General features: G+C 38.8%; 2 protein-coding genes across 3 annotated transcripts; both read right to left on the reverse strand.

Moving 5' to 3' along the window:
- Positions 1-610: 610 nt before the first annotated feature.
- On the reverse strand, positions 611-4,435 carry hlx1 (H2.0-like homeo box 1 (Drosophila)). Of its 2 annotated transcripts, XM_067482815.1 has the most exons (4): positions 3,810-4,428; positions 3,110-3,292; positions 2,785-2,969; positions 611-1,513 (listed from the first exon to the last, which is right to left on the reverse strand). In XM_067482815.1, exons 1-4 carry the CDS (start codon positions 4,246-4,248, stop codon positions 1,181-1,183), a joined length of 1,140 nt encoding a protein of 379 aa, XP_067338916.1. In that variant the 5' UTR covers positions 4,249-4,428; the 3' UTR covers positions 611-1,180. The 2 variants fall into 2 exon arrangements, with proteins under 2 accessions (XP_067338916.1, XP_067338917.1); XM_067482816.1 differs by lacking the exon at positions 3,110-3,292 and having other exon boundaries at positions 3,810-4,435.
- Positions 4,436-12,573: 8,138 nt separating this feature from the next.
- slc35f6 (solute carrier family 35 member F6) lies at positions 12,574-17,933 on the reverse strand. The gene is made up of 6 exons (XM_067482658.1): positions 17,713-17,933; positions 15,675-15,747; positions 15,208-15,379; positions 14,603-14,818; positions 14,344-14,454; positions 12,574-14,009 (listed from the first exon to the last, which is right to left on the reverse strand). Exons 1-6 carry the CDS (start codon positions 17,787-17,789, stop codon positions 13,519-13,521), a joined length of 1,140 nt encoding a protein of 379 aa, XP_067338759.1. The 5' UTR covers positions 17,790-17,933; the 3' UTR covers positions 12,574-13,518.
- Between the last annotated feature and the right edge of the window lie 5,982 nt (positions 17,934-23,915).

Raw genomic sequence — 23,915 nt, forward strand, 5'->3', positions numbered from 1 at the left:
AAATACTACTAATAAACAATAAGCCATGATGCCATAATGGGTAACCAATTGTTTTAGTAATAATTATCAAAATATGATTGTGTTTCATTTGATATTTTAAAAAAGTAAACCTGATTGGCTTAATTGACCTACATATGCCGGCTGAATATTAACCCGACGAAAAAAGTATTTATTTTTGTCGATTAAAGTACTAATTTTAGGCAGCAGCTACTCTTACAGTTTAAAAAATATAAATATACATACACATATATTTGCACCTTCATTTTCACATTTTGTTTTATTTAAGTTTCTGTTGATTGTTTTATTTTTCCAAATCTAAACGCAAACATATATATATATATATATATATATATATATATATATATATATATATATATATATATATATATATATATATATATATATATATATATATATATATATATATATATATAAACACATTAAAATAAAGTTATATTATCAATACCTAAAGTAAGCCACGTCAGCATCCTCATCAAATGATTCCATCACGATAAGCGAGTAGTTGATAGGCCTGATAATAACAATAGCAATATTAATAGTAATAATAAAAATAATATAAGAATAATAACGTGCCAATGATACATCGTAATCCGATTTTCAAAGTAAGAAACGTTTTATTTACATAATTTTCAGTGCAAATTATTATTAACAAAATAGCACAACTATGTATTCAGACAAAAAAAAAAGAACACTGCGGTGATGTTCTGAGATTTCATTTATAAAGTGAAACGAGTGGTTCATAATAATAAAATTCACAACCGCACAGTCCCTTCACATGAGGAAAACAGATGCACACAGAAGCTCAGAGAAAACGACAGTAAGGAAACACAGGGGGAAGTCAGACTTTTAAACAACCTGCAGTTCTACCTTCATGACCTTAGAGGGAAAAAATAGAAGCACTTCACTGAGAGTTTGAGTGTTGGTTCTTTGAGTCTGTGTGGTTTTGGCTCCTGTCTTGTTGCTCCACTTGTTTCCAGGATTTGAGCTCACACGGGGCTGGTTTTGCTTTTAAATGCTAAACTCTGACACTTCTTCATGTGTTATTGTGCAGGGAACTGACCCCTGCGACTCCAGATGTGTTTTACCATCGCTGTCGTTCTTCTGTCAATATAATAAAACTCGTTGTCATCGTTCATAAGCTGAAGGCCGCAGTCTGCCTTCATATTAGGACCTGTGAGGCCGCTGTGTCCGTCCCTGTGGCCGCTGCCTCCGCGCTGCGCTCCGGCCCGCTGCCGCTCATGATCACGCTGGTTTTGTTGTGCTCAGAAATGTCCAAATGTCCGTCACAGTTTTCCTCCTCCGGAGCCTCGTCGGATTCACAGTCGCTCCCGCCGTCGCTCTCACACTCGGAATCCATCGGCTCTTTGGTTTCCCTGGTGCCGGACTCAGACGCACTCTTGTCTGTCTTCTCGTCCTTGTCCTTGTCTTTCTGAGCTTGGGCCTCTTTGGAGTGTCTCCACTTCATGCGCCGGTTCTGAAACCACACCTTCACCTGCAAACAGAGGCATCGTTAAATTACACTTTTTTTTAATGTCAATAACAACTCAGTGGCTGCAAAATTCCCTCAAATTAGATCAGTGTATGAACAATCTACACAAAATGGGAAATTAGATACATTAGGTCAAAGTCTCTTAAAATGTTAACAGTTTGAATAAAACAACTTTCTTCTTCTTCTTTTTGTGTTGTTATTATCACACTGTGAATAACACACTTTGCAGACACAATTCAAAGTTGCCATAAAAATAACAAGTGCATGACATAAATATTTCACCTATGGTCAAACAAGAAAAGTCCCACCGAGGAATTATAATATTGGGCATAATGAAAAATGAAATTAGAAATTCACTAATAATTAAATAATAGGAGATTCTGTGAAGACATGTGTTGGCTAAGTGAAGCAATGAACATTATGAAGAAAACAAGATCTGGTAAAGTGTTGCTCAAGATATGGTGAGATTTGGTGAAGGCCACTCAGCCCACCGGGTTGCACCATGCAGGTCAGTTTCTGTTATCAAAGATTTGTTTTTTTTGTTTGCTTATTCCTATTTAGGTTTTATATTTTGAATGTTTGTCTTACTTAATTTAAGTATGGCATGCAGGTTCCAGTACATTTAATTTTTTTAATGTATTTATTTTTTACTTGCTCCTTTGGGGCTCTGAAGCAGACATTTTAACTCATGTCTATTATTGTCAGTGCAGCTGAGGCCATAGAGGTCAGCGCCCTCAACATTTAATCTGGGAATTTAAGAAACACAATTAAAATCATGCTCATTAAATTAATATTTTTTTTTTACAATTTAAACATTTATAGGGGTATTCCTGTATTTTTACAATCCACAGCAATTTAAAGAAAACACAACTTTATTATTAAATAGAAGAACAACAAAACCACATGAAAACAATCCTAAACCTTTTGTTGGTGTATGATATAAACTTTGCCATGGGGGAGTTAAGGAGGCTCATATGCTTAGTATTTATACAATCCTGACTGCAGCCCTGTGGTTCTAATGTTTTGTTGTACACTTGGATCCCTACTACTTTTGCTGGAGTCCACATTCAAAGAAAACACACTTAAAATGTGCTTAAAAAAACACATTTAAACCCCCGCTGCGCCATTACAACAAAAAATAAACACATCATCAAGACATGTTTTTATATGGATGCCGTTTATGCCTCAGAGATCCTCATTCCTTTTTACAGCAATATCAACCGACAGACAATCACATCACATTTAAATCCACGTGAGCCAACGCTGCCTCTTACCTGAGCGTCGGTCAGCCCGAGCATGGCAGCCAGCTGTTTTCTGTCTGGCTTGGTGACATACTTCTGTATTTCAAATCTCTTCTCGAGGCCTTTCCTCTGCAGGTTGGAAAACACTGCCCTCGACCACGACCTTTTCCTCTTGTAGGTCTGAGGCATTGTGTCTTTTGTGAGGACAGCATATGGGCCTAAACACACAGGAAGAGGACATGAGGTTAAAACAAAAAGAGTCCAGAAAACCAGAGAAACATTCATTGCAGGTGACTGCAAACAGGAATAAGGAAAGGCCAGTGTCTTAGTCTCTCACTGCCCTACATGTGGTGACTACCTGGGAAGGTGTCCTGAAACTGATGCTGGCCTGATTGTCTGCTGCTGCCGCTGCCTAGCGAACTCATCATGGAGGACGGGTCGCTCATCCCATGGTCTATGGAGGAGAAGTACTGGCTGGCCGGAGGCTGAACGGGGACATGGATCCCTGACTGACGGTTCGAGCTAACAATGGATGTGAGATCTGTTACAGGACGAGAGATGATGGACTTCAGTCAGGAAAGAGTTATACAGTGACACACAAGCAGCCAACATGAAGGGGGGGCAAGATGGACTCAATTTTTCAAAGAGAGAGCCCACGTTTTGAATTCATAGCCTGAATTTCCTAACTTTGCTTTCTAACGAACTCCCAGCTGCACTGCTGCTGTTTGTCTCTGATCCTGAACTCTGACCTCTCTGTGCAGGGGGCAAGAGAGCTGAGGCTTTCCCCACAGGACCTCTTAAAGTGCATGTTATGAGGCTAACTGCTCTGTAAACAAGCCTGTCAGTGCTTTAAGCTGGAGCAGGTAACTGATGTGCAAAGTTGCTTCTGGCTTGTTTACAGTTTCCAATTCTCGGATTTCGTCATGTATAAAAAGGAAGCTTAAAGGCATAGAAGACATGTGTCTTTGCTTTTGTTTGGTTGCCATAAGAGAGAACTTCTTTAGAAAGACTACGTAACGTTTACGAGCTTCTGGGTCTTTTAAAACCTCTCTTCTCACCTCTTAACTTGTCTTTGCCTTTTGGGTCAAAATCAGTCGACAATATCCGATCAATCCCAAATTTGAGGTCTTTGCTTGAAGGCGCGGGAGCTTGTTGGGAGTTGAATGCAGTTCTGGAGACTGAAGTAAGCTGTAGTCCGTGTCTGTGGTACGGAGACCCCGGAGTCATCCTCGCACCGTACACAGACGGTTCGGGCGCTACAGGAGAAGGGCGCAGCGGGGAGCTGCCGGAGTGCCCTTGTTGCGCACGGTGGTGGTGTCCCATGTGCACCATGAGCGCCGACGATCCTGAGATGTTCTCCGCATCCCCAGCCTGCAAAATGTCCGCGATGCAAAACGAGGGTTTCTTCATGGTGTCCACAGCAAAGCCCCCCGCGCAGTACGCAGACCAGAGACTGAAGTTTGACGCGTAAAACGGGTTGAGCCCGGCCGTGTACATCCCGGAGCCTGTTATGCGCCTTGTTGTTTGTCAGAAGATGGAATAAAAGGAAATCATGCAGGAAATACAGGGGCAGCGTTTCAGGGGACTAGATGACCGTCCTCTTTGTGTTAATGCCGAAATCGCTCTCCCAACTCTGAAATCCTAACCCTGCAGCTCGACTCTGAAGTTCCTCCGCTGACACTGATTGGTTGCTCTCTGCACCAATGGCTGTTTTGCATTCGCTCACATCACGTCCTTGTAAATTAGAATGATGTGTAATCCACGCACACATGACCGGGGACACCTCGGAGCAATTTTGATCCTGAGATGATGGATTGATCACTTAAAGAGAACTCCCCTCCTCGCCTGCATTACCAAGTCCAAAAAGACATTAGGCGCATTAACTCTCGTATTAATGTCAAGTTTTCTGCTTGCAAACACACCATGTCCTACTTGCTTTGGACTGAATATATGTTCAACAAAATCTTTGACCTGTACACTAAACATTTTTTTAAAATTGAGGTGAGAGGGAAAATACGGAGAGAATATCAAATAGATAGAACACATGCCGAATAATAAGTAGAAAAAACATGTAACCTTGAGTCAAGGAGAGCGTCTATTAGCTCCAACTCATCCTGTTTTGGATGGGCTGTGATTCGTGCTAAATGAGCGGATACGCCTGCTACATTTGCCCCCAAAATAGAACCTGTTTTAGTATTTTAGGATACAGCAGAAATCCTTATTTCTTCCGGAGCAGGAGGGGGGAACTTTATAATGACTGGTAGAACTTCCCTTTTTCAATATTTGTGCAACTTTATCTCGACCTGCAAGTTGCACGGTGACGCAAATCCGTCCCCATGCTCATAATAAACAGAGGAAATCGATTCCCCTCTAAAACGAAAACACAATTAACTTCAGAGGCGATACTTCATCCGCAAGGCCCCTCAAGATTCACGCGTTGGGCCTTGGCCAGTAAGCTGTTATAATCACGGCTTGTAAATAGTAAAAATGGAAAAACGAACCCGCAGCGCTTTAACGTGAGCTGATTGGCTTTAATTGCCCTAAAACAACATTTTTAAAAATATAATAACATCAACTTTAATAATCTTTCTATGTGTCCATGTGCTTTATATTTTTTTTAGCTGTCAAATAAAATGGACCACCTCCCCTCTCTTCTTGGTTCGGTCTTGATAGTTTTTGCGCGCCCCCTCCTCCTCCTTCCTCAAACTCTCCGATCGCATGTTTCTCTTGCATGTGTTGAAACAATGGCTTCTGAAGCGCACATTCATTTAGTCTTGATTCATGCGGCCGGAAGGGCTGATGACCCTGACTGCCTCCTATCATGGTGTTTTCGAGTGACACTTTTCCGGGTTAAAATTAGAAATGAGATTTAACGTTTGCCCTCCATCATGCAGTCAAAACAATCCAGGGAAAAGGATGTAGCAGACGCAGCACGCCTCGAGTTATTTCAGGTGCTGATGAGCTTTTCAGTGGGAAGCATTAAAAACAAAAACCGGCCTCAGATCAGCATTTACAAACAGCAATTTACCCCCATTATGGGGTTTTCAGGAATAATATACATTGTAATTGACTAATGCATTATTCACAGGCAAATTGAGTTGTTTTAAAATAATAAACTCAGTGATTTTTATTTACTGGTTTTAAAATGTAATTGGACGGTAATATTTTGTTGTAATGAATAATTCATTAGAATTTGAATTACCGTTCCGTTTTACTAATGCAAACGAAAAGAATCGTGCACATTATTTTGATTACGGCCCTGTCAAGTCTCTGCACCTGTGTTGTGCAAAATTACACTGAAATTTTGGGTGTCCCTGAATGGAATCCATTTTTTTTTTTTTTTGGTAATTTATTTTTGCTGTGTTGGAGCAAATAACCCCTTTATATTTTGAAACACTGACAACGTTTAAATAATGTAAAATTCCTGGTTATAAGCGGAGTTATTATGAAAATGACGTTTTGTGCAGCTAAAGCAGTGCTTATCTGTTATTCAAACTGAAACACGCAGCACAAACACAATTGATCAACAGGAAGAATACATTAGTAAGAATAGATCCGAAACATACTTGTGGCTTTATGTAATTGCAACAATTTGATCTGAAAATCAAATCTTCTAGCAAATCTTTGATGTAGAACTCACCTGTAATAACTGTAAAAATACTACTTTTTGTAGCTAAAGAGCTGCTGGATTCTGTCGTTCACCTTTATTTTTCTTTTGCGAGCCAGTCCGTCTGTGGAGCTGCATGGTTGGACTACTGCCAGCGACTCCTCTCGCCCGGAGAATTGATCTTGTCTTAAACAACAGAAATCTCCCTGTCAGAGTAAATGCCTGACAGCAAGTTCACTAACCAAAGTGCCCACGCTACAATTTTCAAATATCATATTCATATTCACTACATTTCCAAGTCACTTTTTAGGGAGGGATCTGACGAGGACAACCTTAAAAAAGTCAATGTAGATGAAGCCCCTTGTTATATTTTAGATATATATTTTATATTATTGTCTCATTTAAATAACGGTTCAGTCTCGCTATTTCTCCCATGTTGTTGATTCGTCATTTTCTGTTGTTTTGAAGAGTTAGTCGTTCATGGAAAATGATACCTACATACACTGATGTTCACATTTTAAATTATCTGACGATTTCTCACATTTATCCTGAATTCCACTGAAAGGCCTTGACCCCTAGAGTAAACTTAAAGCCACTACACTAAGATACCACAAACATGCCTACAGTTAGTCTTAGAAGCTTCACCTCAAACAGCTATTTATTATTGCTGTATTGTAATTTTACCAGGGTAAATGGTCCCCTGTTGCATTAAAGACTAAAAGGTGTGTGAATATCAGTGTTGTCTAAGATATGTGAGTATGATTTTCTATAACTGACTAAGTCTACACTATAAAATCAACTACAAATTCATGTCAGCTAAGGCACTAATGATGGATTTTTTTAAGCAGTCACCTCTGAGGGGGAGGCACTTCGACCCCATTGAAGAGTCTGTTTACCCTGCAGCAACTTGAACAACCAGCAGAAAAACAAAATGTCGAAGCCTTCACCAGTCACATGCTCACGGTGGCTGAAAACAAAGGCATGCTGCTGAGCACAGCTGGCTACCTGCAGTTTCGGACGGTGTCTAGCGGAGCCTATTGTTGTCGCCTGATTGCTCGCTGTGTGTTTTTCAGGAAACCTTATCAGGAGGAGGAAAACTGAATGAGCACCTCAAACTGTATCTGAACTGGCTCTGAGTCTGGTGCACAGAATTAACTAATTTCCATTATTACTCTGAGAATTATTGCTCCCTTCTGTAAGACTCCAGCTCAAGCCAAGATTACTATTTCTGGCAATGTTTGCCTCAGGAAGGAACTTTCGCAGATTTAATGGGACCTGGGCCATTGTACACAGCCTTCTGTATGGCACTCTGCCATCATTTCCACAGAGAGAAGAAAGAAAAAGCAGCTGAGCGACGTGTCTAAAGCCCATTCAGAGCAAGACTGTCCTGTTTATGTGTCCATGAACATGTCAAACATTGAACTCCCTCTGAGGTTGAGATGAACTCACATGTTGCCTAATTTGCATGTAGGTTCTGTGATCTTACGAACACCTTTAGCTCGTAGCAGCTCACATTGAGCATTATTTTGGATCAGTGGTGGAGGAAGTGTTCATATCTTTTGCTTACGTGGCAACACAACAATGTAAACACAAGCAAAAACCCTGCATTTACAATTCTACTTACACAAAAGTACTGAAGTATTATCCCAAAAGGAACAAATGATGGTCACTGTGACTCATATTGCCGTATTCCGTGATTATAACACTTAGTGTCAGTGTCAGCATTTTTAAATACTTTGCTGTTAGTTTAAGATGTAGCAATTTATGTAAAAGTTGAAATTAAGCTTTTGTGTTTCAGCATAGAAAGGTCAGAGAATATTGCAGGGATCTTTGTCTTCAAATCTACACAAATTAACTGCAGATATTTCCATATTGTCACTGTGTGAGTGCAGCCCCTGATTATTCTCACAGATAAACATGTAAAAATGTTCATGAGCATGTAAAAGTGCCACATGTTCAAGCAGCTCCCTCCAGTGACAAAAGATAGATATTTTAGTAATTGATTAATCTTATAATTTCTTATAAGCAAAATGTCCAAACATTTTATCATCCCAGCTCCTCCACAGTGAGGATTTGTTGCATTTCTTTGTGTTAACACTATTGCAAAACAGGACACTTACGGCCTTTGGAATAATTTCTGAATGACTGTAATTGTAATATCACATGGAGTCGCTGACTTTTTCTTCCCTGCAGTCTGCTGAGCAACCACAGCTGGAAACCCAAACTCATAGCAGCGTTTCTACACACTGATTCTTATTTAAAATAAGTGTTGATTCTGCAGGCTCCAAATGAGTCACCACTCACTGTGGACCCAAATTATGACTGAACGCTGGCTTGAACCTATTGACAATTTAAAAGAGTAATTTTCTTTAACTCCACTGCAAATCGTGAGGCAAACACACCTGAAATAAGCCCATGGGCCCACATCATGAGCGAATGAATGCGGAGAATAAATCCCATAACAGCCCCGTGTTTCCTTTTGTGGCATTCAGGTCTTTGCTCTTTGCTCTGCACAGAGTCAGAGTTGAAAACATTAAGTGGTCATTAGCTGGACATTGGAGTGGTAGACTAATCACACTCACCCCAGCCTGCCCTCCATTGTAAACAACCTAAGGGTCTGCTTTAATGGAAGCTTTTAAATACTATGGTGCCTCAGTGCCTTTGAGCAAAACCACCTGTTTATATTAAAACAGATTAAAGTCGTCACTTGTGCAGCCCTCTGCAGCCCCACTGTGCAAATGTACACATGGTTAAATCACATCTACTGTAAGCAGGCAGGCTCTGAGCTAAATACTGCAGGAGACTAATGGAAACACAAAAGGTCATAATAACAAACCATTAGGGCCTACTGCTGCTTCTCCAGCGGGGTGGCGAGCTGCCACGAGGAGCACTAAAAACCATCAGAAGAGCAAATCATTTCAGTCCATTTTAAACAGCTTGTTTTTAATTGTGATGCATTTTCTAATTCAAGTCACTGAGGATTGTGTCTTAGTAAGTGACGGTGCTGCAGTCATCGACTAGGAAAAACAATAAAGGAAAATAATTTAAAGGACATTAGAATGCAGAATAACGTGCTTTGAAAATCTACTCATTGCTTTATAGCTGCTCTAAAAACGTATTTTGCTTTGACTCAATATGTTTAGTCCTGAAAACGAGGCGATATTGTTCAGACTTCGTGCAGAAATTCTGCAGATGCATTTAGAGTCGCCCTGATGCAGAGCAGAGCATCTCTGCAGCTCCAACACGCCACATCAGTTCGCTGGTGTTTAACGCGTCGGTGGAAAAATAAGACGGGGAACGATTCATTAGCAGAAACCGCAAACAGCAGCAGCTTCGAAGGTGCAGAGAAGTTTGAACTGCATTCATCCGTCTAACTATCTATCTATCTATCTATCTATCTATCTATCTATCTATCTATCTATCTATCTAATTCACAGACTGTTTTGCAGTTGGTTATAAATCAGTAGTTTGTCTCGGGGGAGGACAGGTCACATCGGGACAAATTCAGCTACTGGAAATGTTTTTTCCATACTGTCCCAGGAGCGTCTTCAGCGTCAGTTTAATTTGCTTCATTTTCATTTTATTTTTAACGTCAGAGACTGTAGATCTCAGCCCAACATGAATTATGAACATTTTTTTCTTACATTTGCAAATTTGTTTTCAGCGGCCTTCACAATTTAGATCTTTCAGCAAAAATAAAATACAGTCTAATTTAGTTTGTTATGTGACGTTTAAATTAAAGAATAAAAACACGAATTTAAAAGAAACATTATTCAAACTGTCCCTATAAAAAATAATTGTCATCAATCATTTGGACCCATAACAACAACAACAACAACAACAACTGTAATAATAATGATATTACAGCCACAGTAAAAAATAACATACTATAATCTACTACATGTACAACTTTAAAGATTGTCTTAACTTATTTGATAAAGTTGATTTTCTATTGGTTTAAGTCTTTTTAGTGATGTTTACACTTTGTGTTCGTGTTCCGTGAACAACATGATGTGATGTCTTCTTCTCCTCTTTACATATTTGGGGCGCAGCCCACTGCAGTTATTTTTCAGCCAAACGCCTCCATCTAGTGGCCAAAGATCGAGGAGCAAAGGTGGTACAGCAACTACTGAGGTAGTTGTACTTTACTCCAATGTTTCTATTTAATGTTAGTTTTACTCCATTACATTTATTTGACAGCTTGAGTTACTGCTCAATTTGCGGATTTTCAAAATAAAATATATTTAAGTAATTAATGATGGAGTGTGGTAAAAATAGTTCAGAGATGGCAATTTTGTCCCACATCAGATATCAGAAATCAGTGGCACATTTAATAATCATTTTATTAATTACTGGAAAATATTTGGCACTTTTAATAGGTTGTCAAACAAATCTGGACCAGACTTGTACATGAACTGCACCACACTAAAATGCATTGTCTTCTTAAGGGACTACTTATGGAGTACTTTTCTACATTAAGTACATTTTATTTTACAGGGGAGTACTGCAATTTTACTTGAGTATTAACTTAGTCTATTTCTAACTCCTGTGTAAAGGAGCAGCCACAGTAACAGCTGGAATGACTCTGAAACAGTGGAGTACATTAGATACAGTAGAATCCAGATGTGGGGCCAGTTTAGGCAGTGAGAATGAGAGTGAGAGTCAGAATTAGTTAGCGAAGGAATTCATTTAAATTCTCCACTGTCATGTGTTTACCTTTTTTTTTAACCTTTCTTTGTGTGGCTGTGGTCATTTGTGATAAATATTACTGTAACATGTAGTGTTTCTGGTATAACACATATTTCATAAAACTGTATATACTATATATGTTTAGTTAAAATAGTGAACTGTTTACACGACCCTATCATATAAAATAATGAATAAGCAGTTATTGCCGGTTATGATATAAATGTACAATGACACTAATATTAGTTAGAATTTTACTTCCATGTGGTCAATTAGCAGAGTTTTCCTCACGTTGTTCCTGGTGTTGAATGGGTTCATGCGTACAGATCTCAGGGGATTCCTGGATTTAACCTCTGACCTCCATTAAAGCATCAGAAGAGTCTTCAGGGAGGATGTTGGACTGGCTCAGGAAGTAAAGGCAGGTGTCACCTGCTGGTGTTGGTGACATTGGACACTTTTGCCGACGATTAACTTCTTTTTCTGCAACATCAAAGTCAGATTTCCATCATGTTTTCACCGAAGTCACTAAACACCTAGTGTGACTTTTCTAAACATAAGCTGGTGCATTGGAAGTTTTATTTTACATCCTGTATGTGCATTTCAAAATCATTTTTATGTTGTGTGATATCACTACTGTTTTTCTTTTAAAATACGAAATCCCTCCAACACTGTACTGAACAGGCTAAAAACACAATTTAGGCTACAATCCAACATTGATCTGCTCACTGATTGATAAGTTTTGATGAATTGAATAACTGTATCTTAAATATCCCATTTGTCACTCTCACAACTCAAAGAAACCTAAAACATAGAAAACACAGAAAAGCTGCAAATCCAGTGATCTCTTGTTATAGACATAAATTGTTAGTACCCTTCCATGAAGAAGAACCTGTAATTTTCTAGGAAATAACTTGAAGCTGACAAAATAAAAGAAACAAATTAGGAAATTAAACGAAAATCAAACTTTGTTTTTTAATTAATTAATCATTGTATTATTTAAAATCATATTTATTTTAAATAACACAAGGCCAAACCAAGCAGCAGTCACTAATTTTTCCAGATGAAATTAAATCTGTCAATTTCATTTTATTATTATTTCTAAGGAAACTATTTATTGTGTTTCCCAGCAAGTTGCCAACAACCTCGTCCCTGTTTGCTTTTATCAAAAACATTACAATAAAGCTTTTCTACTATTTGTTTCAGTGCTAAACAGAGACACGGTTCAATATTGTGGGTTGTTTTCAACATGTGTTTGTTTTAAATCACGCTGTGATGTGGAAGTCTCCAGGATCAAATCCCAGCCAGGTGTGTCCTTGAGCAACGCTAGCTTCCTGGGAGCTACCTGTGGCTGCCCACTTCTCAGCCCAGGGGGATGGTTTAAATGCAGAGAACAACTTTCGATGTAACATGTATGTGTACAGTACTCACTGATGACAACAAAGCTTCTATTCTATTGTTTACCATTGTGTGACATTCACTAACTGCAGTTTTCTACAGATCAACACAGGGCTGAGTAAAAATACCATCACAACAATAAACAATGACTTTAATGTCTTTAATGACTTTTTCATACTGTACCTTATAGCCAATGGCTTTGATATGTGAAAGAAGGAGAAGAAGTACAATTTACAATAACAAGTGCAAATCACTTGCTGTAGGAGCTCTGCCTTTTTGATACATGTCCAGCTGTAGAAATCACAGGGGGGAAGAGCCACAGAGTGAGAACAGATTTATTTCTTTCAAATATCGGTTGTGTCCCCATGAAGCAGTGAGTACTCATAACTTCACGTTTCCATCTTCAACACTTTGGCACAATTAGCACCACAATATGATGCATCACAAGACATAAAAACGTAGAAAAAAAATGACACAAATCTATTTTAGACCATCTGTGTAAAATGTATCTTAATTATTATTATTTTGGTCGAGGGACAACTTTGTAGAGATTTTGAACTAAATCAAACTAAACTTTAAAATTCATCCACATTTTAAAATTTTTGTTTCAGACGAAACAATCCATCTCCAAATTAAAAGAATCCCTTAAAAACTGTATTGTAAAAGCTCCTTCAGACTGGCCTCTCTTTGCTTGAAGGAACCATTTAACATATTGGGAAAAGAAGCTGAGTTCTGCTAAGTGTTAAATGCTGTTTCTCATGTCTGTGCAGTAAATTGGCAGCTAGAGCCACCAGTTACAAACATGAGGAAACAGCTGGCCTGTCTTGTCCAAAGATAACATATGTCTACCAGCACCAATCAAGCTCAGTAATTATCACATTATATATTTTTCCCAATCATAAAGTGTAACGAACCACATAGTGGTGCAACCCAAATTCCCTATTTCTCTAAAAAGGTCCTCCCATACTGTGTGAACAAAAACTGTTTAAAAAGAGACCGTCACTGACAGCATTCATAAAGGTGCTGCGTCTTTGTCAGACAGCCACATGTGCTGTGTGTGTGTTGATTAGTATAAAGTTTTAACTCTCGTCACCCGTCTGCACCCTGCCATCATTCAGCAGTCTCTCTCGCTCTGCTCCGCTGCTCTGCTCCTCCTCCACACTCAGGAGCCCAGAACAGAAGGGCATCCTAGCCAGCAGGGGGCGGTGCAGTCCATTGTAGAGTGCCGTGCCCAGCAGTAAGACTATGAAGCCCAGAACCTGCAGGCCGAGAAACTGCTCCCACCCCAGTGCCAGGCTCACCACCCAAATGACCAGTGTTCGCAGGCTGTCCAGCACCATACGGGTTGTGGCACTGATCTCTTTAGTGACGCTGATCCCGGCAAAGTTGAAGAAGGCAATGCTGACTGTGTTTCCCAACAGAGCCAACAGGATCAGTGGCTGGTGCCCAATCTGACAGAAGGCATCCAGTGCATCCTCCAGGACAAGCCGAGGGCTGCCACTGAAGTTTCCCACATGGATAAAATACATAGGGATGAGCAGCAGCGACAGGACGAAGAAACCAAAAAAACCTGGAAATAAAGGCCAGAATTGAAGTTAAACTGCAACAGTAGTTCCCGACCTGTTTGATTTTACTCGCAGAATCCTCCAACATTTTTCACCTCATCGGTTTTTCATATTATTTTATCTGTTTTTGAATGTGACCGGAATCTGTTAGAAATCAATTAATAAAGAATCTACCACTTGTCGGTTGTTAAATGAATATTCAGTGGCTCATTCTACTTGTGTATTGCTCTGTCACTCTGTGTGCCGAGGAGCTCAGATGTTCATCATCTGTGGCAGACTTCTTGCATAAAACCTTTTTGGTATTATTGTTGAAAAAGTGCAGATAAGCAACCACTGTACCTTCAGTACCAACAGCCTGAAGAGGATGGACATTGTGTGTGTAGACAAACTTTTCTTCCAGGACCATCTGCACTGCAACAATAATTTGAGCCATGATGATCAGGAGATCTCCTGCGGGACAGAAGACAAAAGTGGTGTTATTTTTAATAACTTAACACATGTCAAACTTTTGTTTGTTCTGGCTGCCACGGACATTAATAGTGAATGTTGCATGATTGCCACAAACTTTATAGCACATCGGTTTGAAAATCCATCTCACCAGTGATGATGTCGCTGAGTTTGTGTGTGTCGTCTTTGTGGCTGCTGAAGAAGTCAGCCATGCCGACTATGACAAGGCCCAGAATGGTGATGAAGATGCCAATCCACTGACTGACTACCAGACGACGCCCTAGAAAAGCCACTGAGAGCAAACCAGTAAAGACGATGACTGCTCCACGCAGCATCTGGAAGCTGGAGGCACTGGTCATGTTGAGAGCTGGAGAAAGAACAAAACATTTAACACGACGGATAAACAAAAGAAAGCTTGAAACTCTCTGAAAGCTGAAACGGCCATTGCCATTTGTTGATTGTGAGTTTATCTAAATTCATTGTTTCCTTTCCAAAAAACATAAACATGTAAAGGAACTTTATTGATCATGTTTTCTCCAAATGAAAGGATTATTTATGAAAAATCAGATAATCTGTGCAGTATGGCTGCACAAGTAGCACTTCAATCATTACATTTGACCTTTGAAAGGTAAAACACATGATGAGCATATAAACTTTTACCATATATATGCCATAAAAAATACAAATGCAGTTTTGACAAGCTGACAGGCAATACTGCGACGGAACATCTAACAGATAAAACGTGGGGTCACTTACCAACATACATGATGGAGGTGGCTGTCATGTCACACATGGCAGGGGGGAAGAAGAGAAGCGGGTTGAAGCTGTGAGCCGCGTTCATCTGAGGCTCTGGCCTTCGACGGTCATGGCAAAGTAGGATGTAGAAAACTGCAAGACAGCTGAACTCACCCAGGAACATCCCCACTGCCTGGACAGGTAAGAGGATTGTCAGACAGAAAGGGGAAACCGATTGTTATTGAGTCACTGACTGTGTAAACAACAGTTTTGATAAAAAAAAACAAATACATTGACAGGAAGAGCCTGACTTATGAAGGTCACTACATTACATCAAAACAACAACAATAGCTTTTCCTGACGTCCTGCTGCTTATACAATGCTGCTTACACAAACATTTAAAAAAACAATTGACACATTTTGACAGAACCACACTGGCCTGCTGTGCGGAGTGAAAGTAAACTGTCATTTGCAACTCATGTGTTTACCTGTACAAATGGATGGGAGAATCTGTGTTCAGGGTCATTGTGGCATCCCCTCGCTGAGAACAGATCAGCCCATCTGTCATACAACAATACAATGACAACTTAATTACAGAGATTAGTGACGAACAGAAAAAAGATAATAATCTGATTTATTTTATCATAAAACTTGCTGTTGAGAAAACCACTTTCTGCTGGGTCACATGGTGCCTTGTGTCTGAACAGCTCAGACTGAAAATTGCAGCTATGTACTACTTAACTACATTGTTAGTACAGTAGGGGTAGAAGTTATGACCCTATTATATGTCAGGCAGGGGACAACTAGGATCAAGGATAATCAGTGTGTTGAGGTATCTTGACTGTTTTCAGTATTTCATTTGCCCAATTAATTACTTGTTCTATATTTATTACAATCACTATATACTGTACACTAATATGTTTCACTGTGGCATCAAGTGAAAAAATGAACAGTCAGACAAAATGATCTGATGAAATTGTCATACGTGGAGTTAATGAGTGCTTAGGTCTACATAATATATTGACTTTTATAGTTAGAGGAAGCATGACTGTCGTGTGAGCGTCCTGTCAGCCTCAATGTGCAAGACAGAGGCGATGTCCCTAAAACTGAACACTCAGCAATTCCTTCAAATCCAACGTCTGAGCTCATCAGCAAAGCAGGGAAGCTAAACTGGGGCCTGTGAACTGAGCCAAAGCTGTTATGTATGGATTTCAACTAAATACCTTTCCATGGTGCATATTTGCATGAAAAGATACTGGGAACTTACACCAAAACTATCAGTATACATACTGTATCTGATGTCAGTATCAGTGAAGCAGCTGTTTTCAGGTGGCTGTTGTGAAACCTAACCTGATAGTTATAATGTTCCGGGGGGGGCAACATGACACAGCTTGTTCTCTCTCACATCAGCACCACGCAGTGCTCTCAAACTGGGATTCAGAGCAGTTCAGAAGTTTGTTTTGCTGACCGAATGCACAAAATGGCAGACTGATTTTCAGAAAAGCTGAATTCCTTCTTCCTCGATTGTAGTTATCTTTAGGTGTAGGCTGCCATTTTGTGTGGATGTGAAAGGCATTTCATTCATTATTAAAAAAATCAACACTAGTGAGAAAATTAGCTAGTTGCAGCCCAAACATATATTAAAACTTACTGCTTACAATATTGAGGCAGAAACAATTTGTGGATCAAAAGAAAACCATGTAGACCAGACCTATTATAAACTATTTATATATAGTTAAGAATTAAAATATCTATTTTCTCTACATATATACTCATTTCAAGATTTTTAAGGTTTCAAATGAGATTTGCTGTTCTCAGTTTTAAATCAGAATAAAATTAATACAGATTAGCGCTGAACCATTGAATGGACAAAATAAGCAACTAAAGCTGCACATTTGTGGTTGAAGAGAGGAAATGGACATTGCTCCCTAACTTATTCAATGATAATGTCAATGCTAGTAATCAATGAGGAAACTACTGTTTGTTAAGGCCCTATAATATGTGATGACATACCACAGGGTTAGAATGACCAGTGGATTGATAGGAAATGAATTGTCACTAGTTTGTATAATGGGTTATCAGCGGTTTCAAACCTCAAACAGTAACATAATCCCATTAACTTTGTTCGGCACTGGGAGCTGATAATGAAGCCCCGCAGATGAAAGAGTGACTGCACAGAAGTGCATCCTGAGCCTTTGCCATGTCTGTCAGTAGCGTTCAAGCAGCTCCACGACAAGAGGAAAACGAAGCTCGCCGTCCCACTTACATCTTCACAGCGAAGCGTGAAGCTAACGAGCAAACAAGTCTTCAGCTAGCAGCTAACGCTGACGGCTAATGGTCACAACAACTGAATGTGAACGACACCTTCATTACATTTGCGTAATGAATACACGTCGTGTTTAGCTAAAAGAAACATTTCCATTTTGTAATGATATACACCGCATCGTCCCTGTTTGACACAGTATAAATAACATTTTAACTATAAAAACACATGACACCGTTCGAAAAACATTCACATTCACTCACTTTGCCGATAATGTGTTGATAGATCCAGTTGTGAGCATAAGAAACGCAAGGAACAGCTGGTATCTTGTCCAAGCCATGCTGGACGTGTGGACGGGGACCGAGGGGGACAGGAAGGACCAACACCAGGTAGTTATCGTCTGTGAAGATCTGGGTTGTTATTCAGAAACTCTCCGCAGGATCCTCATTCTCCGGCTAGAGCCGTGCGGGTCACGTGACAGAGTCAGCTGACCGCTGCGTCAGCACCGCCGCTTCCACGTCCTGTCAGAAATAACGACACAGGAGTGAAACTGCTCATGTTGTCTCATTTTTACTGGTGAAATTCTACATACATGAGGATAAATTCAGTAAATATACCTCTCTTCCCCATTTCTTTAATAATTAACGGCAAATATATCCTAATAAAAACTTTTGGCGTTAACAACCGCAGGCTAGTTGTAAATAATATTAGACTACTTTGCAACAAACAAAGGCTTGTGATAAAAACAATCTTGCCACAAGATCAACTTAGATGTAGCTGTACCAATATTTTCAATCATGTCATGACAATTTAAAACTAGTCTTTAAAACTAAAAATTATCAATATTATTGTCAGTTACATCAATACAAAATATGCTACTCTACTTTTCATGTAACTGTTGTGTTTATAGCTAAAGAGGGTTGAACTAGGCTTTTATTGAACCTCTGACTTAAATATTTGAGATTCATCAATTTATCTCTGTTTATCACTGATAGCTCATCATAATGACATCACAGTGTTGTGGTGCAAATCTAATTTAAATAACTGCTTTAAAGACAACAAGAATGAGTACTGTCAATAGTTAATTAAAGGCTGTTTTCTTATCAAGTCTAATAACATTCAAATCTGTCCTAACAGACTATAAAAAATAAAACTTCTTATAGCAGCGGATAAGGAAACTGGAGAGGAAACCCACACAAGCACTGGGAGAAAATGCAAACTCCACACAGAATGGGGTGCAAACTCACAGACCTTCTACCTGTGAGGTTGCAGCGCTAATTATAATTCAGTAAAGCCATATTTAGTGATGAGAATTTAGCCATTCTGAACAGAGTACTTGTAATACTCCTTTTCTTCTTTATTAGTATTTTTGAGGTACTTTGAACTTTTGATTAAGAAACATTTAAAGGACTTACATGTACCTTTAACAGAGTATTTCTACTGCTTGGTTCACCACTGAACGCTATCTGGTAAAAACTAAAGCAGCTGTAAGTTAACTACTATTTTAGTACAGCGAAATACAAAGCAGGAGTTTACAATAGGGCTATGAAGACAGTACAAAGGACGGACAGCAGGGGGAGACAAAGACCACATAAGGGTCTTCATCGTTTGCAAGTGGGAGCACAATAAATTTTCCCCTCTGAGGCCTCACATTGCTTAAAATTAGAACATGTACTCTACTTTTCGTGTGACTAGTGTCCATTTTGCTTAGGTCAATCTGTGACTTTTTAAACGTACAAATAAGCTATTATGAAAACTGTGATCTCATATAACTCAGAGGTCTGAAAACTAGAACAGGATCCATGTGTATCATGTAAATTCTGCCACAACAAACTGAATTAAAATATTGAAGCAATCTGCTCTAATATCAGAGCAAATAAAGATATCACATCCAGACTTTGCTCCACAAATTGATTTATTTTGCACTATTTTCCAACTTCATTTCTTTAGTTCTACAATTAGCAAAACAGATTTTTTTTGGTGACTTCCCAGACAGTTGATGAGAACAAGGAGTCATCTGCTCAGTGACTGTGAAGTGTCTCAGCTCTCCTCTTACTGCAGACAGCAGTAAAACATCTTGGCTCCTACGACTTAACATTTAGCACAAGTGCTGATGTGAATGCCAAAAACTGGACTTGCTCTTGTGACTAGCTTTTCTGTGTATCTGCCTGGTACATTGCACATGTAATGAAATTACACAGGGATTTGACTGGGTTCCTTTCTGCGCATTATTACAGCAGCGGGACAACGTTGGAACATTTACATTTGCACCAAAACAGCAAAAATAAATGCATGTGTGGAACATTTGCTAAACATCATGTACAAACTCACATGTATAGTGAATCTTTTTTTCTTTAAATATGCCCTTTATAAGCCGCAACATCTGTGGCAGCCAAAACAAAATATGAGTGCCCGGCAGCTTTATAACTTCAGTGGCCTGGAAGCGTTTGATTGACAGGCGACCTCTAGTGGTGTGAGATTTGACCTGTGGGAGGAAAAGGTAACAGTGGATCACTGTATATGTGCATGCAGCTCATCTAAGGCCACTGACATGTCACATGGCAGAGGCAGCTGAGCAGACTGAGGGCTGAGGATCTGCTGAAAAGGTTCCTCCTACAACTGCCCCCCTCTTAAGACAAGTTCAAACTGAACGGTCAAGTTAATTATTCGCGAACACCGCTCTGGATTGCTCACCTGTGCATAAATCACAGAGAGCCTGTGACTCTGTTTTATAACATGTATGTGTGCACTGTACAAAACAAAAGCAGGGCTTTTCACTGGAATAATGTCATTCACTTGGAGGCATATTCATCACCACAGTCTTATCATCTTTCTTTACTTGTGACATATGTGAAGTGTGCCACGTTAACTGTTTTGTCTTCATTGTAAATATTTAACTAAAATGTGACATGACAATGTATTTGATTGTATGTGCAGGCTTTTCATACTGTAGCTTTAAATATGAATTTAATAGAATTAGTTATTAATAACAATAACGTAACATATGCATACAAATTACATAACAATCTTAATGCACAAGATGATCAATATCAACCCTGGTTGTGTGGGGCACAGTACAGTCATTACTATGAAATAAATGTGTTAGCAGTGGGTTTGAAAATGTATTTATTGTTCATATGTTGTTGTTTTGGCCTTCGCGCTAATTGCACAGATTTAACTGAATCTATAGTGGCTCCCCAGGGGAAACTGATCCCTGATTGGCTGTTAAAGACTACTGCTAAAAAAGTAAAAACAGTCAAACATCCATGTCTTGACAAACCCATAAATATTTGCTGTGCCATTTGTTCTGGCCTGAAGCGTTATACACTCTGCTGATAAATAAAATTAAGTGTGTCTGCTCAGATAAGGAAGACGGCCGTTAAGTACAGTGCCTTGAATCTGATCCCCTCTGTTGTTATGCCACTGTGCGTCTTACCAGAAATATCGGTGTGATGAGTTAAATTTAAGTATATCATTTATTTGACTGGTGTCAAATGCTTCTAACACGATTTTCGGATTTTATTTTGTTAACTTAAAGTAAATGAACTGAATTTCCTTTCAAAACACTCTCTACAATAACATTTTTGTCATTTCTGGTCACAAAATATTTCATAATATTTCTTGTTTTGTATCTATGACACAAGTGGCATCCAAGGAAGAATACTTAAAATATGACTAATATTCAACAGATACTCAAAGATGTGCTTGAAATATGATCACTGGATCACTGTGATAAAACATTACATTGATATGTAATATGTTGTATTTTGAATCCAATTCACATGGAATTTATGATGTAAAAATATCTCTTGATATTGCCGACATGAATCAATTTATATATTGTAATCTTTGGAAAGTGTTACACAAGTGGTATCCGAAGTATATTTCAAGATATGTCTAAATACAAAGTTGATGTTTAAAATTTTATTCTAATCTGATCCAGTTTATTGTGGATATTCCATCATATCCTGACAATGTCAATTGATTATGCCTTTTAGATATTTCCTACATATGACCCTTGAGAGTCAGACACATTTCTGGTATCAAGACGTTTTGAAACGTTACCTATTTAGTCCCAGTTTGAAAGTTGCCACATCTAAAACATTACACCAGTGAATGAAGACACACAAAATTCTGATAATAAGATAATATGGTTCTATGACAATAATTTGCAGTACTTGTAAGTATCAAATGACTTCTGATAATAGATATTAGAACACTTAATAATGTTTTGCTGCTCTACCAATGTTTTGACCCTGCACTGGTCAATTTAAGATTTTTTAAAATATTATGGTCACATTTTCACACTTAGGAAAAGCTTCAGGTTTTAAAACTGGGTAAACTACATTTCTGTGATGATTGCATTAAGATTCACAAAAATCAATAAACAATATTTACACTTTAACCTTTTGACATGTAAAATACTGAACATATTAATCAATAACAATAACAATTACTTTAACCGGTGGGGTTTCTTTTGATCTTTTACTGAAGGTTTTTAGCTTCTGTCATTCCTATCTGCAAACACCTGCTGTACCACCTCTGTTTTTTCCTTTTTTTTTTTACGTCTTTAACCTCAATGTATTTGAAAAGATATCAATGGATTTGATATGAATAAATAAAATAAATAAAGGAGAAAAAAACATCCAGAGGTGTACAAACATTTTGCATTCAATTTTACAGAGAAATGTGTCTTCAAAATTTACTGGGAGGAGCTTCATCATCCTGAAAGACAATAATCAAATAAAAATAAACACCATTTAAGGACATCCATCTGATATTCATCTTTAATCCTAAAGCCAGATGTCTTTACTTTTGGAAGGAACTGCACATGCATAGATTAATTGACCTTGAATGTGCACTTGTAAGTACGTATGTCATCATTCATCTGAACTCTATGGCCCTGCAGAACACACTGAATATCCTCAACCATGCATTTTTCTTTTCAGCAAATTACAGAGGGTTCACTGCAGAGCCAGAACCATATTGATTAGGAGCAAACAAGTTATTAACCGTTAACAGCAGGACCAGTGCTTGTGCAAGATTATCCAATAGGTGTAATGCATTTTAATGTCTAAAGAAACAAGGAGGTGTGCAACCCCATACCAATGGGTGGAAAACTCAATACTTACTGGACTAATTAGTGCAAAGAAAGAAAGCTACTGCATAATTTATCTGATTTCTTATATAATGGCTAAATCATGTATTGATCTCCAGGTCACTTTGTGTAATTTGACAATAGCTACTTTTTGTCCACTAAGCTACTAAACGATAACAGGGGAAGACACTGAGACATCTCCAGATTGAAGAAGAGACTTTTGTCTTCAGTCCGTGAGGGAGACCAAGCTTCAAACCTCCCTTCACGTACTTTGGAGTCGGTGCAGTCGACGAATGTTGTTGTTCCTGGAATTTATTTGTGGCCTTTAAACAGAGCTCACGTACAAGAATGAACTGTAAACACACGCCCACACAAGCTTCTCCACATGTCGTCCTTACTGTCCTGCTGAAAATATGCAGGATGGAATAGCACTGACAATTCTTCTTAACCTTTAGGGAACATGACAACAATCACTGCGAATCATTGTTTCAGCTGTTTCCAATACACACCTCCATGTTCCTGGAAACCCTTTCACAAAACACAAAGTATGTTCGCACAAATGTGGTCGATGACATATAGTGAATGGAAAACCGACAGCAGTGTCATGAGCAGTATTGAGACTTACATTTCTTTTAACAGGATTTAAATTAAAGTAGAGAAGTAGCATTTTTTCATACCTTCACTGAATCCATATTATTTACGAATGGCAATTACAACAAAGATATCAAATGTATAAGCAAAGCTCATAGATAATAAAAAGAAGGTACAAAGACAATTATTTTCATTTAAATAACATAAAAAAGAGGCTTCTTACTGTATTACACCATTGCTTAAAAAACACACTCTGAGAAATCTGCTCAGTAATTGCATAATTAATTGCATGGTGGTGTGCAAACTGGATGTATATTGTTCTGAGTTTGCACAAACCAGAAATAAAAAATGCAACGATATGTTTGTCAAACTATAGTGTGTGTATTCATTAAAAAAACTCACCTCAGACTAGTTGGGCTTCCAGTGTTTGCCTCCAGTGCTGTTCAGCTAGTAGAGCTCACCTGCTGTACACCTGAGGTCACAAACAAAGAGTCGCAATGTTTACCATGCAACATGTCACGCATTTGAGTCAAACCCTGCTCTGCTGTGGGAAAGTCCTGGGACCAGTCCGTCCAACTTGCTTCGACACTTTTTCATTTTCTACACTGCATCATTGCTTTAGGCGTCAAATATTGAAGCCCCAAGGTTCCTGTTGTACTTTGCTGAAAGCCCCACGCATCGATCACTGACACAAAAGGGTACTTTAACCGTGTAACCTAACAGGATTGGACAAGCGGCGCTTTTTGATGCCTTGGGAACGAGAAGGTCAAATGTGTC

The sequence above is a fragment of the Channa argus genome, chromosome 17 (genome assembly GCF_033026475.1).
Source record: "Channa argus isolate prfri chromosome 17, Channa argus male v1.0, whole genome shotgun sequence".
In the NCBI taxonomy this organism is placed as follows: Eukaryota; Metazoa; Chordata; class Actinopteri; order Anabantiformes; family Channidae; genus Channa; species Channa argus.